Here is a 12719-nt window from a genome sequence, read left to right as displayed (position 1 = left end):
GTCCTGGCTATTGTTTTTATATCTCAGGGCCTACTTGTGAGTCCTTTTGAGTCCAGTTCCAACTGGGTTATATTCTTTATATTCAAGGACAAGGATTAATGGCTCCAATTTTAACTCCTAAATCAGGGTTTAACCCATACTGAAATCTGTAGTCTTTGATCTTCATCAGTAAGTGCTTCAAGCCCTGTTTCTTTCAGCATATTGCATGTTGTTAATGAATCTTCCTCCAGTCCAGCTTCTTGGATTATTTGCTCAGCATACTGATTGAATAAGTATAGTGAAAGGATATAATCCAGACACACACCTTTCTTGATTTTAAAACAAAATCCATTGTAGAGTAACACTGATACAAAATTATACTGGAATAGAGTTGAGATGAATAGGGTCAAGGGCTAGTAGATTAATCGGAAAAACTAGGCAAACTTAAACAAGGACTCTTGAAAGTTAGTAGTGATATTTTGTTTGTGTACGATAGTAATCCTGACAGAATATTTTTTGATCTCCTTTACCAAAATTCTACAAATAATTTTAGGTGGGAAAAACTTGGTCTAGTATAACACAATGCATGTGTGATCATTAAGGCTGTGTGTCAACTTGACTAGGCCACGATTCTCAGTGGTTTGGCAGTTATGATGTAGTTTGGAGTCATATGATCATGTGATCACTTCCATGATGAGATTTGATATAATGGGATCACCTCCATGATGAGATTTGATATAATGGGATCACCTCCATGATTGGATCGTCTGTGAGTAGACACTCACATGAAAGGGAGTTTCCTTGGGGGTGTGCCTTGTGTCCAGTATAGGTAGGCTGTCTGGCAAAGTTTTTGGACTGTTGTTTACTCTGGATCCTGCAGCTGGCTCATGTTCAGCTGACCTCCAGTTCTTGGAAGTTGAGCTAGACGCTTACCTGCCAATCTTAAGATTTGTCTGTTTTACCTTCCGATCTTGGCTTCACCAGCCCCTGTGGCTATGTGAATCGGGAGAAGCCTCCAGCCTGACCCGTGGATTTGGGACATTCCAATCTCTACAACCATGTGAGCCATTTCCTTTATATAAATCTCTCTATATAGATACTTAAACGCTTTTCTGATTTTGCTTCTCTAGAGAACCCAGCCTAAAACAGCATGCATAAAATAAAATTTGGGGAAAATGATAGAAATTTTATATCTTCAGGTTTGAGAATGTTGAGGCTACAAATATGTCTCAAAAGGGGGAATACTGAAAAAATCAAAGTCCATTAAATACAAAAAAATAAAAAAGCATAAGTGAGAAACATGATTTTTATCCTTAAGAATAGTCAGCAGCTTCTAAGCCATATTGTGCCTACCAGGAAGATAGGTTAAAAGAAAAACTTTCAAAGCAAATACATTTTTTGGTTCTTTTACACCATAATCACTGTTCTCACACTTTTGGTGCCCAAAAAGAAGAAAAATATTCTTCTACTGCTCATTCATTTGATAAGTTTTTTTTTTTTTTGGTTAGTCATTCAAGAACACTTTGTCTTCTCATATTTTGAAAACATTCTCCAGGTAATTGCATAACTCATAAAATGATGGCTATGTGAAAAGGATGTAGATTGCAAATTTTCTATTCGAGCCAGCCAGTTTTCCTCCCTCCAGGGGCATCATTGCTATCAGCCTCTTGTATGTGTACCAATGATTACTTATGCAAATGCAAGAAAATATTAGCACTGTATATATCCTTCTTCAACTTAGGTTCCATACACCAGGAATGTCCCCCCCTCTTTTTTTAATGACCAAATAGTATGTGATTTTAGGATTGTGACATAATTGAATTAGTATCCTTTGATTTTTTTCCAAATATTTTGTTACAATAAACACTGCTCAAATAAATAGCTGCGAGTGTGTGTGTGTGTGTGTGTGTGTGTTGCTTGTACTGTATATGTGTGAATTCAGTATGAATATATATATGCTGAATTTCTTGAAGTGGAATTTCTGGGTCAAAGGGCAGGTACATTTGCAATTCTTATAGCAATTTTCCCTCCATAGTCACTCCCACCAATGAATCTAATTTCTTGTTTCAGTGGATGTAAATATTCCAAAGTAAGCCCTTTCTTAAAGGTATCTAAAAACCTATAAAACCCATGCAAACTCAAAATGTCTTGATAGTGTTAAGTTGACCAATTAGTCGTCTTACTGCCTTTACGCATTTAATGATGTCATTCTTATTTTCTAAAAAATCTGCAAACACTGCAATGGCATTTTTTGTTGATTAACATTTTTCATCTGTGTGCCCTGAACTATTTAAGTAAAACTATTAAGCAACCTCTTCTTGGTCAGACATTATTGCGCCAGGAGGAATTGATCAATTGGCTGGTCAGAATAAGGGCTTATAAAGTAGCCTGTAATTACCTGGCTAAATCAGGTTTTCTCCCACTCAGAAGTTTAAATATGGAAGATAATTTTGCAATATATCCACAGAGAGAAGATTACATAGGTACTACAAGACAGCAAACTTCTGAATAAGTAGTAATCATGAATAAGCAGAAGCTACAAATAAGCAAGACTTGAGATAAAATATATACAGAGTAGAGGATGAGATATTTGGTTGATAGTAGCTGGAACGTTAGAAATCAAATCAGGAAGGAAAATAAAAAAGATAAGTCATCATAATGGTAGTACCTCTACTAAAAAAAAAAACTCAAACTTGTTGCCTTCCAGTCAGTTGCTACTCATGGCAACTAACTCCGTGTGTTACAGAGACATGCTTCATAGGTTTTCTTGGCTATAATCTTAACAGAAGCTGATTGCCAGGCCTTTCATCCATGGTACTGCTTAGTGGGTTTGAATCACCAACCTTTATGTTAGTAGTTGAGCACAAACCATTAGCGCCATCCAGGGACCTCACTAACCCCTACTACCTACTGAGGTCCATTCAGTTCCAACTCACAGTGACCCTATAATCCCTACGAACCCTTATTAAAAGAGAGTAGTGCTTAGCCTGGGATCCTGAACTTCTTTCCAGTTCCAAAAGTATATGGCAGCTTTGTGAGGCTCAGCTGTCTGGCAGTTTGTGGTTGGTTTCTCGTGATTTATTTGCTGCCCTTAAGTCTGTTCGTTCAGAAGCACTTATCATAAGACATTCACTGTGGCAGTTACTAAGGATATAAAATAAAGATGGCTCTGCTCTCAATGAGTACATGGTTTTAAAAGAGAGACAAATAGTAGACAAAGAAATACAAATGGATACGTAGTTGCAAATTATCATGGGTAATATGTAGGAAAAGTAAGGAATAGCAGTGCAAAGGCCAGCAGACAGAAGGGAACATGGCATATAAATACCCTTACCAGTAACCTCCAATTATTTGATATAACCTTAATAAGTGCCCACATCCTAAAAACAAAAAGAGCCTAACAAGTGTAAAAAGCTTAAATTGCTTAGAGAACACCAAAAATTAGTATAACAGCACATTTATTGTGAGTAGATACAACTGGAATCCAGCAGCATAACCCGAACATGTTGAGAAGGTGCTCTGAAGAGGGAACAGTGAAACTGAGTTATATAGATCATTGTTATGTTAATTTCCCAGAAGATAACATCAAAGCACAGGGCAGGTTACAGAAACAGTCTTGAAGGACATGTCATATGGTCTAAAACAGCCTCTAGTCAGACCATGAAGATCCTGCTTCTTGAAGATGGCTGCACATAGATAATTTTCCAAAAGAATCCAATCCCTAACGCAAAATACTCTCTGCTAAACTTATTAAGCTATCGTTTAACTGACAATGTTGACTACAGGAAACCATTTCCTACAAGGTTCAAAAGGATGCCTAAGGGTGGATGGCCTGGGTGAGTTACCCTAATTCCATGAACCGAGAAATCTGGGTTCCAGGAGAATCATAATGATTTCGTTGCCACCAATGATCCAAAGTCAAGGAAGATATAGTACCTACCCTGAAGAAGTTCAGAGGCTAATGAGTGAGATAAATTCCTATTCTATATTCCTTTTTCTTCATGAAAACAATATGGGACCAGGGATCACTACTTATTAACCAGGTGACTTCAAGCAAATGATTTAATCTATTTTAAATTGGGATAAATAATAACTGTCCTGCCAACTTCAACTATTATATCTGTCAGGGTTCTTGGTTGCAAGCAACAGAAACCATCTGCGACTGCTTAAAAGGCAGTAAAGGAATTTGTTAAGGGATATTAAGCAGCACACACAATTTCCAGGAGAAATGGAGAAATAGGCTAGAGGCCCTGTTCCTGACAAAGTCGCTGGGCATAAACACTGTAGCCTGCATCAGCACATGGGTACTGAGCACTGGTTTAATGCTGCTGCTAGACTTTTGCGGTCTTGGCAACTGGATGTAGTTGCTGCTGCTGTCACCCTTACTGAGCGGACTCCCTGACATCTGCTTCTGATTGTCATTAGCTTCCTTTACATGTCTGGGGTAGATGCATCATATAAGATTTGAGAGACTAGTAACCAATGTACCCATGTCCTAATTACAAGAAGGCTAGGAAAGACAGTATGAGTCATTTTCAGTTTCTGTAGTGAAACACCACCATGTGTCTGTCTGTGTGTCATACTGTGGTGGCTTGAGTGTTCTGTGATGATGGAAAGTTATGCCACTGGTGTTTTAAATAGCAGCAGGGTCACCCATGGTGAACAGGTTTCAGTGGAGCCTCCAGACTGAGACAGACTAGGAAGAAGGACCTGGCAGTCTACTTCTTAAAAAACTGGCCAGTGAAAACCTTATGAATATCAGCGGAACATTGATACAGTGTTGGAAGGTGAGCTCCCCAGGTTGGGCACTCAAAATATGACTGGGGAAGAGCTGCCTCCTTAAAGCAGAGTTGACCTTAATGACATGGATGGAGTAAAGCTTTTGGAACCTTCATTTGCTGATGTGGCATTACTCAAAATGAGAAGAAACAGCTGCAAACATCCACTAATAATCGGAATGGGGCATGTATGAAGTATGAATCTAGGAAAATTGGAAGTTATCAAAAATGAAACATTGATATCCTAGGCATTAGTTAGCTGAAATGGACTGGTATTAGCCATTTTAAATCAGACAATCATATGGCCTACTATGCCAGGAATGACAAAGAGGAATGGCATCGCTTTCATTGTCAAAAAGAACATTTCAAAATCTGTCCTGAAGTACAACATTGTCAGTGATAGGATAATATCCATAAGCTTACAAAGAAGACCAGTTAATATGACTATTACTCAAACTTATGCACCAAACACTAATGCCAAAGATGAGGAAATTGAAGATTTTTTATCAACTTCTGCATGATTGAACATGCAATCAAGATGCATTGATAACTACTGGTGATTGAAATGTGAAACCTGGAAATGAAGAAAGATCAGTATTTGGAAAATACGGTCTTGGTGATAGAAATGATGCTGAACATTTCATGATAGAATTTTACAAGACGAATGACTTTCTTCCCTGTAAATACCTTTTTTAACAACACAAATGGTGACTATACACATGAAGCTCACCTCATGGAAAACACAGGAATCAAATAGACAACATCTGTGGAAAGAGATGATGGAAAACCTCGGTATCATCAGTCAAAACAAGGCCAGGGTGAACTGCAGAACAGACCATCAATTGATGATATGCAAGTTCAAGCCAAAGTTGAAGAAAATTGAAGCAAGTCCAGGAAAGCCAAAGTAGGAGCTTGAGTATATCCCACCTGAATTTGGAGACCATCTCAAGAGTAGATTTGATGCCCTGAATCCTAATGACCAAAGATCAGATGAGTTGTAGGATGACATCAAGTATATCATACATGAAAAAAGCAAAAGGACACTAAAAGTACAGAAAAGGAAGGAAAGACCAAAATGGGTGTCAGAAGAGACTCTGAAATTTGCTCTGAATGTAGAGTAGCTAAAGTGAATGGAAGAAATGAAGTAAAAGAGCTGAACAGAAGATTTCAAAGGGCAGCTTGTGAAGACAAAGTAATATAAAGAAATATGCAAAGACCTGGAGTTAGAAAACCAAAAGGGAAGAACAGTCTCAACATTTCTCAGGCTGAAGAACTGAAGAAAAAATTCAAGCTTCGAGTTGCAATTTTGAAGGATCCGGTGGGCAAAATATTGAACAGCCCAGGAAGTTCCAAAAGAAGATGGAAGGAATACACAGCCACTATACCAAAAAGAATTGATCGACGTACAACCATTTCAGGAGGTAGCATATGATCAAGAACTGATGGTATTGGAGGAAGAAGTTCAAGCTCCACAGAAAGCATAGGCGAAAAACAAGGATCTAGGAATTGATGGTATACCAGATTGAGATGTTTCAACAAACGGATACAGTGCTGGAGGTGCTCACTCATCTGTGCCAAGAAATTTGGAACCGACTAGAAGAGATCCATATTTGTAGCCATTCCAATAGAATGTGGAAATTATTAAATATTGAGCAATATCATTAATATCACAAAGAAGTAAATTTTGCTGAAGATGATTCAAATGCGGTTGCAGCAGTACATCAACAGAGAACTGCCAGAAATTCAAGCTGGATTCAGAAGAGGACAGTGAACAAGGGATATCATTGCTGATGTCAGATGGATCTTGGCTGTAAGCAGAGACTACCAGAAAGATGTTTACCTGTCTTTTATTGACTATGCAAAGGCAATCAACTATGTTCATCATAACCAACTATTGATAACATTGCAAAGAATGGAAATTCCAGAACTGTTAGTTTTGCTCATGCAGAACCTGTACATAGATCAAGAGGCAGTCATTTGAACAAGAGGATACTCACAGTTAAAAATCAGGAAAGATGTGTATCAGGATTGTATCCTTTCACCGTACTTATTCAATCTGTTTGCTGAGCAAATAATTTGAGAAGCTGGACTATATGAAGAAGAACATGGCATCAGGACTAGAGGAAGACTCATTAACAATCTGCCATATGCAGATGACAGAACCTTGCTCGTTGAAAGCAAAGAGGACTTGAAGCGCTTACTTCAGTGTGGATTATACCTCAACGTAAGGAAAACAAATCCTCACGACTGGATCAATAAGCAACATCATGATAAACAGAGAAAATATTGATGTTGCCGAGGATTTAATTTTGCTTGGATCCACAATCAATGCTCATGAAAGCAGCAGTCAAGAAATCAAAGGATCTCTTGCATTGGGCAAATCTGCTGCGAAATTCCTCTTTAAAGTGTTAAAAAGCAAAGAGATCACTTTGAGGACTAAGGTGCACCTGACCCAAGCCATGTAATTTTCAGTTGCCTCATATGCATGGGAAAACTGGATAATGAAAAAAGAAGACCAAAGAAGAACTGATGCCTTTCAATTATGGTATTGGGAAAGAATATCAATATACCGTGGACTGCCAGAAGAACGAACAAATTTGTTCTGGAAGAAGTACAGCCAGAGTGTTCCTTGGAAGCGAGGATGGTGAGACTGCCTCTCATGTACTTTGGACATGTCAGCAGGAGGAACCAGTCCCTGGAGAAGGACATCATCCTTGGTAAGATAGAGGGTCAGCAAAAAAGAGACCCTCAATGATGTGAATTGACGCAGTGGCTACAACAATGGACTCAAATGTACAAAAGACTTTCAGGATGGCACATTGTTTCTGTTGTGCATAGGGTTGCCAAGAGTGGGAACAGACTCCAGGACACCTAACAACAACATAGTGAAACAAAAAGAGAGAGAGAGAAAAAAAAAAAAAACTGTGACAAACGTGGGAAGGAGGCTTACCTAAAAAGTGACCAAAAGTATGACAAATGACCATTACACATATTTTGGGCTCAAATGGGATAATTACATGAAAATGTTTTACCAACTTTAAGGATAACTCAACCATATAGTTTCATTTCATTTTGTGTTAAACTTTTTGTGTTTATTATAAACCGTTCTCCAATAGAATAAATCTGGATATAAGAAATGTATGAAAGTTAGAAATGATATGTGTAAAATGTTAAAAGTCCAAATGTGTGTATGTTTGTTTACATTTAAACAATCTCTACATGAAGATTAGGAAACACTTGTGGCATAGCGGTTAAGTACTATAGCTGCTAAGCTAAAAGTAGGCAGTTCAAATCCATAGCTGCTAAGCTAAAAGTAGGCAGTTCATATCCATCAGGCGGTCCTTGGAAGCTATGCGGCGGTTCTACTCTGTCCCATAGGATCGACTATGAGTCGGAATCGACTCGACAGCAACGGGTTTGGTTTTTTTTTTCTGGCTTTTATATGAAAAGCGGAAGAAAACATAAACTAAAAGTTACTTTATTAGAGGTGAATTAATTCTTAATCCTTTACTAACTTAACATTCCTTCTAAATAATTCTTTTAAGAACACTTCTTTCTTCCTTACAAACTTTGATCAAAAGAACTCTGAAGCTTTCAGCTTCCAGTGAAATGTGGAGGAAAAAAAAGGATGGAGCCAGCTTTGCATCGATGCTCAACGCAGGCCTAACATGAGGAAAAACTACCAGTACTATAACACCATACAGACCTGCCTACCACAGAATTGCTTCAAACAATCCTCACGTAATACACGGGAGGTACATTGCTTATAATAAAACTTATGAGTTCAGGTGAAGCACGCTCTGCGCTCTTGCCACAGGAGTCTTGCAACACTCAGAGAGGTTGCTACGATTATTCAGAAAAGCCAAGTTTTAAATGCTGAACTTCCACTCCCTTTTCTACGCAAACCGGCGTTCTTTATTTCGGGACAGTATTTGGATACTCTGAAAAGAAACGTTAGTGTGAAATCTCGCGAGACCACTTTGCGTTTTACTTCTGTAGCGAACGGGAGCTGAAGGCCAACGATTGGCTGATCTGGAGGAGGAGCCTCTTCCCGTCCCGCCCCTGTTGCCAGGATACGCGGCAGCGCTCGGTGCTTGCTGTGAGTCCTGAGGGCCCAGGAACTCCGTTCGTGGATGAGCGGACACCCGCGAGTGGGTCAGCGAGTGCGCGCGGCCGGCCGATAGGCTTCGTGGTGGTGGCGGCCTCGGAAAGGGAGGAGCACCCCGGATCCGTGCGATCGCCCTCCTTTCGCGCCGGCGGCGGTGATAAATCCCAGGTTCCATCCCTCCCTCCTTGCCTCACGCTCGGTTGATTTTACCTTGGAGATGCGGATAGCTCCAAACAAAACAAACTCTTAGGCCTTTAACTGTTACCTTCGGGCTCCTCTCCAGGCCTAGGAGGTTCCCAGTTCCAGTCGGGCAAAAGATGGGCAGACCTCGCCTCAGTTCACTGAGTAGATTTGCCCGGCGGCGATCAGAGGGAACTGTCCAAGAGCCTCAGAGAAATTTTACTCAAATCTCAAAGTGATGGACTTGTATTTGTAGATCACAGCTCAAGGGACTTGGCTCCTTTCCAGTTTAAAGGTGTGAGAATGGCTGGCTTAGGGAGGATAATGACGATGATAATAATAATGGTAATTATTGTTATTATTATGAGTGAGGTGTTTCACATACATCATCTGTAATCTTCACAGCACCTCTGCATGACAGGGCTCATTGCTGTACTTCCAGTTTACAGATGAAAGAACTGAGATCCAGAGGGGTTAAATGACGTGCCAAGATTATACGGCTAGTTAGTTAACTGTTAGAGCTGGAGTTCAAACGCTCATCTTTCTGCAATCAGAGGCTAGGCTGGCTCTCTGACTGTGTTGTGTGGATCACCTTGCCGTGGAGTCAATTCTGACTCATAGGGACCCTAGTTAGCAGTACAAATATATGTTATAAGTGCCCTTTTTTTTCCTCCCAGGGATTGATTTATGCTAAGCTTTTTTCATTACAGTAGAACAAAAGTAGTACAGCAAAGAAAATAGACTGGAAGCTTGTTAAAACATGAATGATTTTAATTAAGTATATATATTGTACATTTTCTTAAAGTTATCAGAAAGCTAATTCCACTGGAGGCTTATTGTATCAGGTTTTTTTTTTTTTTTTTTGAGAAACTGTTTTGATCATAATCCTTGTCTTTTTAAAAGTCATTTCATTGGAACTCCCTTTTTCATTTGAAATAATTCTATTACTTTGTGTACAGAATTCACAGTGGAAAGAAAATATAATCAGGGAATTAGTTGCGATGGGAAGATTGTATGCTTGGTGTGAACCTATTCAATATAATAACGGTATCTGAATGGAAATTTTTAGTAAACAGTTGAAAATTTAGAGTTGGTGCTCAATTTAAATGACATAACTATAGACATTGATTTATATGTCATCACATAGTTTCAGTTCTAAGAAAGGATGCAAGATTATACAGAATATAGAAGCAATTTGCATAAATGTGAAACTACCTATAGGGTCGCTATGAGTCAGAATAGACTCGATGGCAACGGGTTTGGTTTTTGGTTTATGTGCAGTGTACTACTCTCTTATATTTTCTATTCTATTTCATGTTTAAAGCATATTGGTCACAACTTGCCAAGTTGTTTTTTACCACCCACAATTTAAAAAATACTACTCTAATTTATCAACCCAAAATTTAAATAATATTTATACTATAATGAATAAAGGATCTGATAAATTGGAGAGACTGAATTAAGAAAGTGGTTAAAAAGAGGTATAATGGGAATAAGATGAAAAATGGGTAGAAGGAAAGATTAAGGTCACAGAGTATTTTAGTGAAGATTTTTGAGATGGGAGCAATTCCAAATGATGACAAGCTCCTGATTTCTATCTGTGGCTATGAATAACTGAAATAGAGTTGAGATGGTTACTGAAATTGAAGTAGGGAACTGTGAAGACGGAATGTTAGATGCTGGATCTAGTATCCAAATGGAAGTTACCCAGGATGATGGTGGAACCTGGGATAGAGAGACTGAGAACTAGGTAGAGAAGACTTAAGTAAAGATGAGGTAGAGCACAAGAGGTGGCTAGATAATAGTAACCAGGTCCCTGGTCCTCAAAGGAAGAGCATTCTGTTTATTTTATTTTTCTAAGCACCATCTCCTTTGCTTTGGAATTGTGGGACAGGAAGCAAAAACAGCCTTCAGTACCAAAAGTGTTATCTTCAGGGGAAGCAAGGATTCTGTTACCAAGATGTCCTAGTCATTTAGTGCTGCCATAACAGAAATACCACAAGTGGATGGCTTTAAGAAAGAGAAATTTATTCTCTTACAGTCTAGGAGATTACAAGTCCAAATTCAGGGTGTCAGCTCCAGGTGAAGGCTTTCTCTCTCTGTCAGCTTTAGAGGAAGGTCCTTGTCCTCACTCTTCCCCTGGCTGAGGAGCTTCTCAGGCACAGGGACCCCGTGTCCAAAGAATGCACTCTGCTCTTGGTGCTGCTGTCTTGGTGGTATAAGGTCCCCAACTCTCTGCTTGCTTCCCTTTCCTTTTATCTCTTGAGTGATAAAAGGTGGTACAGGCCACACCCCAGGGGAAACTCCCTTTACATTGAATCAGGGTGGTGACCTGAGTAAGGGTAGTGTTACAATCCCACCCTAAGCCTTTTAACCACAGGCAGAGATTATGATTTATAACAGGAAGATCACAAAATGGAGGACAACCACACATGGCCTAACCAAGTTGACACATACTTTTGGGGGTACACAATTCAATCCATGACAGAAGAGTTCAAAGTAAAAGGAAGTACTTCATAACAAGATTGAGAATATAAGAGAGTTAGCCATGGAACAGAAACACAGAGAAAATATTGAGAGAGAAAGAAGATCCTGGATATGTTAGAGGGAGGGTATGGAAGGAAAGTACAGGAGGGGTCGTTAACTAGAAGGACTTGCATTTTGGTTAGAGAATAGTGAGATGAGGAAGGCATGTTGTAATGTATGATCTCAGAGTTCAAAATGGAACACTGATGTCAAATCTGAACAAAATTAGAGCAGGCTTGCAAGAAAAGTCATCGTGGATTGAATGATTGAAGGAAAGGTATGGTGGGTCATTAGTGTCTTGCTGTAGAAGACATCAAAGGAGTATTGAATTATTCATTGTTTCCAAACAGTGGTTAAAGTGAACAAGCAATGGCCAGTAATCACAAACCTTCGGCAGCTCGCCCTATTTCACGAGGTGGAATTGGGTTGACAGGAAGACCCCCTTCTGGAATACGACCCCCATCAGGAAATATTCGAGTGGCAACTGGAGTAAGTTTAAGATAGACCAATGTAATGCTTGTGTATATATCCTGGTAGAAGTTCGAAATCCTTTTTATACTAAGCAACTCTTCTTTGTTGCACCTTTATTCCATGACCCTACTATTAAAAAAAAAAAAAAAATTTTTTATTAGATATATATATGTATTTTTTTAAACATCTGGAAATGTAAATGTCAGAGACTGTCTGAAAGCTACTATTGAGGGAAAGATGTCTATCTTTTCTGATATTAAAATTTATTTTAAACCTATAATAATTAAATAGTGTATTGGGGACAGAATCAAATGAAATGAAATTAAATATATGTAAGAATTGAGTATATGATTAAGGCAGCATTTCAGATTAGTTGGAAAAGCATGGAGTATTCAATAGTTCATTCAAATAACTGGTAAACTATTTGTAAAGAAGAAAAAAAATTGATTTCTCCTTCATACTTTTTATCAGAATAATTCAGGATATTTTATAGATTCATATTTAAAAAATGAAACCATAAATGTACTAGAAGAAAATATAGCCAAGTATTTTGTATAAACTTAGAGGGGCTAGACCTTTCTGAAAATGACAAACGGTACTAAAGAGGAAAAATATTTTTATGTTTGAATTTATAAAAATTGAAAACACTATTAAAAAAGTTAAGAGAAATGACAAAC

At 38.5% G+C, this 12719-nt stretch overlaps 1 protein-coding gene across 4 annotated transcripts in view; it reads left to right on the top strand.

Annotated features, from left to right (window-relative positions):
• The first annotated feature begins 8254 nt into the window (after positions 1–8254).
• Positions 8255–12719, top strand: part of IFT74 (intraflagellar transport 74) — an 85832-nt gene continuing 81367 nt past the window's right edge. Inside the window, exons 1-2 of one of the 4 annotated variants that reach the window (XM_064291821.1) lie at positions 8255–9033; positions 11922–12060. In XM_064291821.1, coding sequence (XP_064147891.1) covers positions 11941–12060 — 120 coding nt within the window. In that variant the 5' untranslated portion in view covers positions 8255–9033; positions 11922–11940. The remainder of the gene's footprint in view (positions 9034–11921; positions 12061–12719) is intronic. The other 3 variants (XM_064291822.1, XM_064291819.1, XM_064291820.1) reach the window with 3 other exon arrangements.

This window comes from Loxodonta africana, chromosome 9 (genome assembly GCF_030014295.1).
Source record: "Loxodonta africana isolate mLoxAfr1 chromosome 9, mLoxAfr1.hap2, whole genome shotgun sequence".
Lineage (NCBI taxonomy): Eukaryota > Metazoa > Chordata > Mammalia > Proboscidea > Elephantidae > Loxodonta > Loxodonta africana.
Note: the sequence above shows the minus strand (reverse complement) of the source record. Positions and strands in the feature narration are given on the sequence as shown.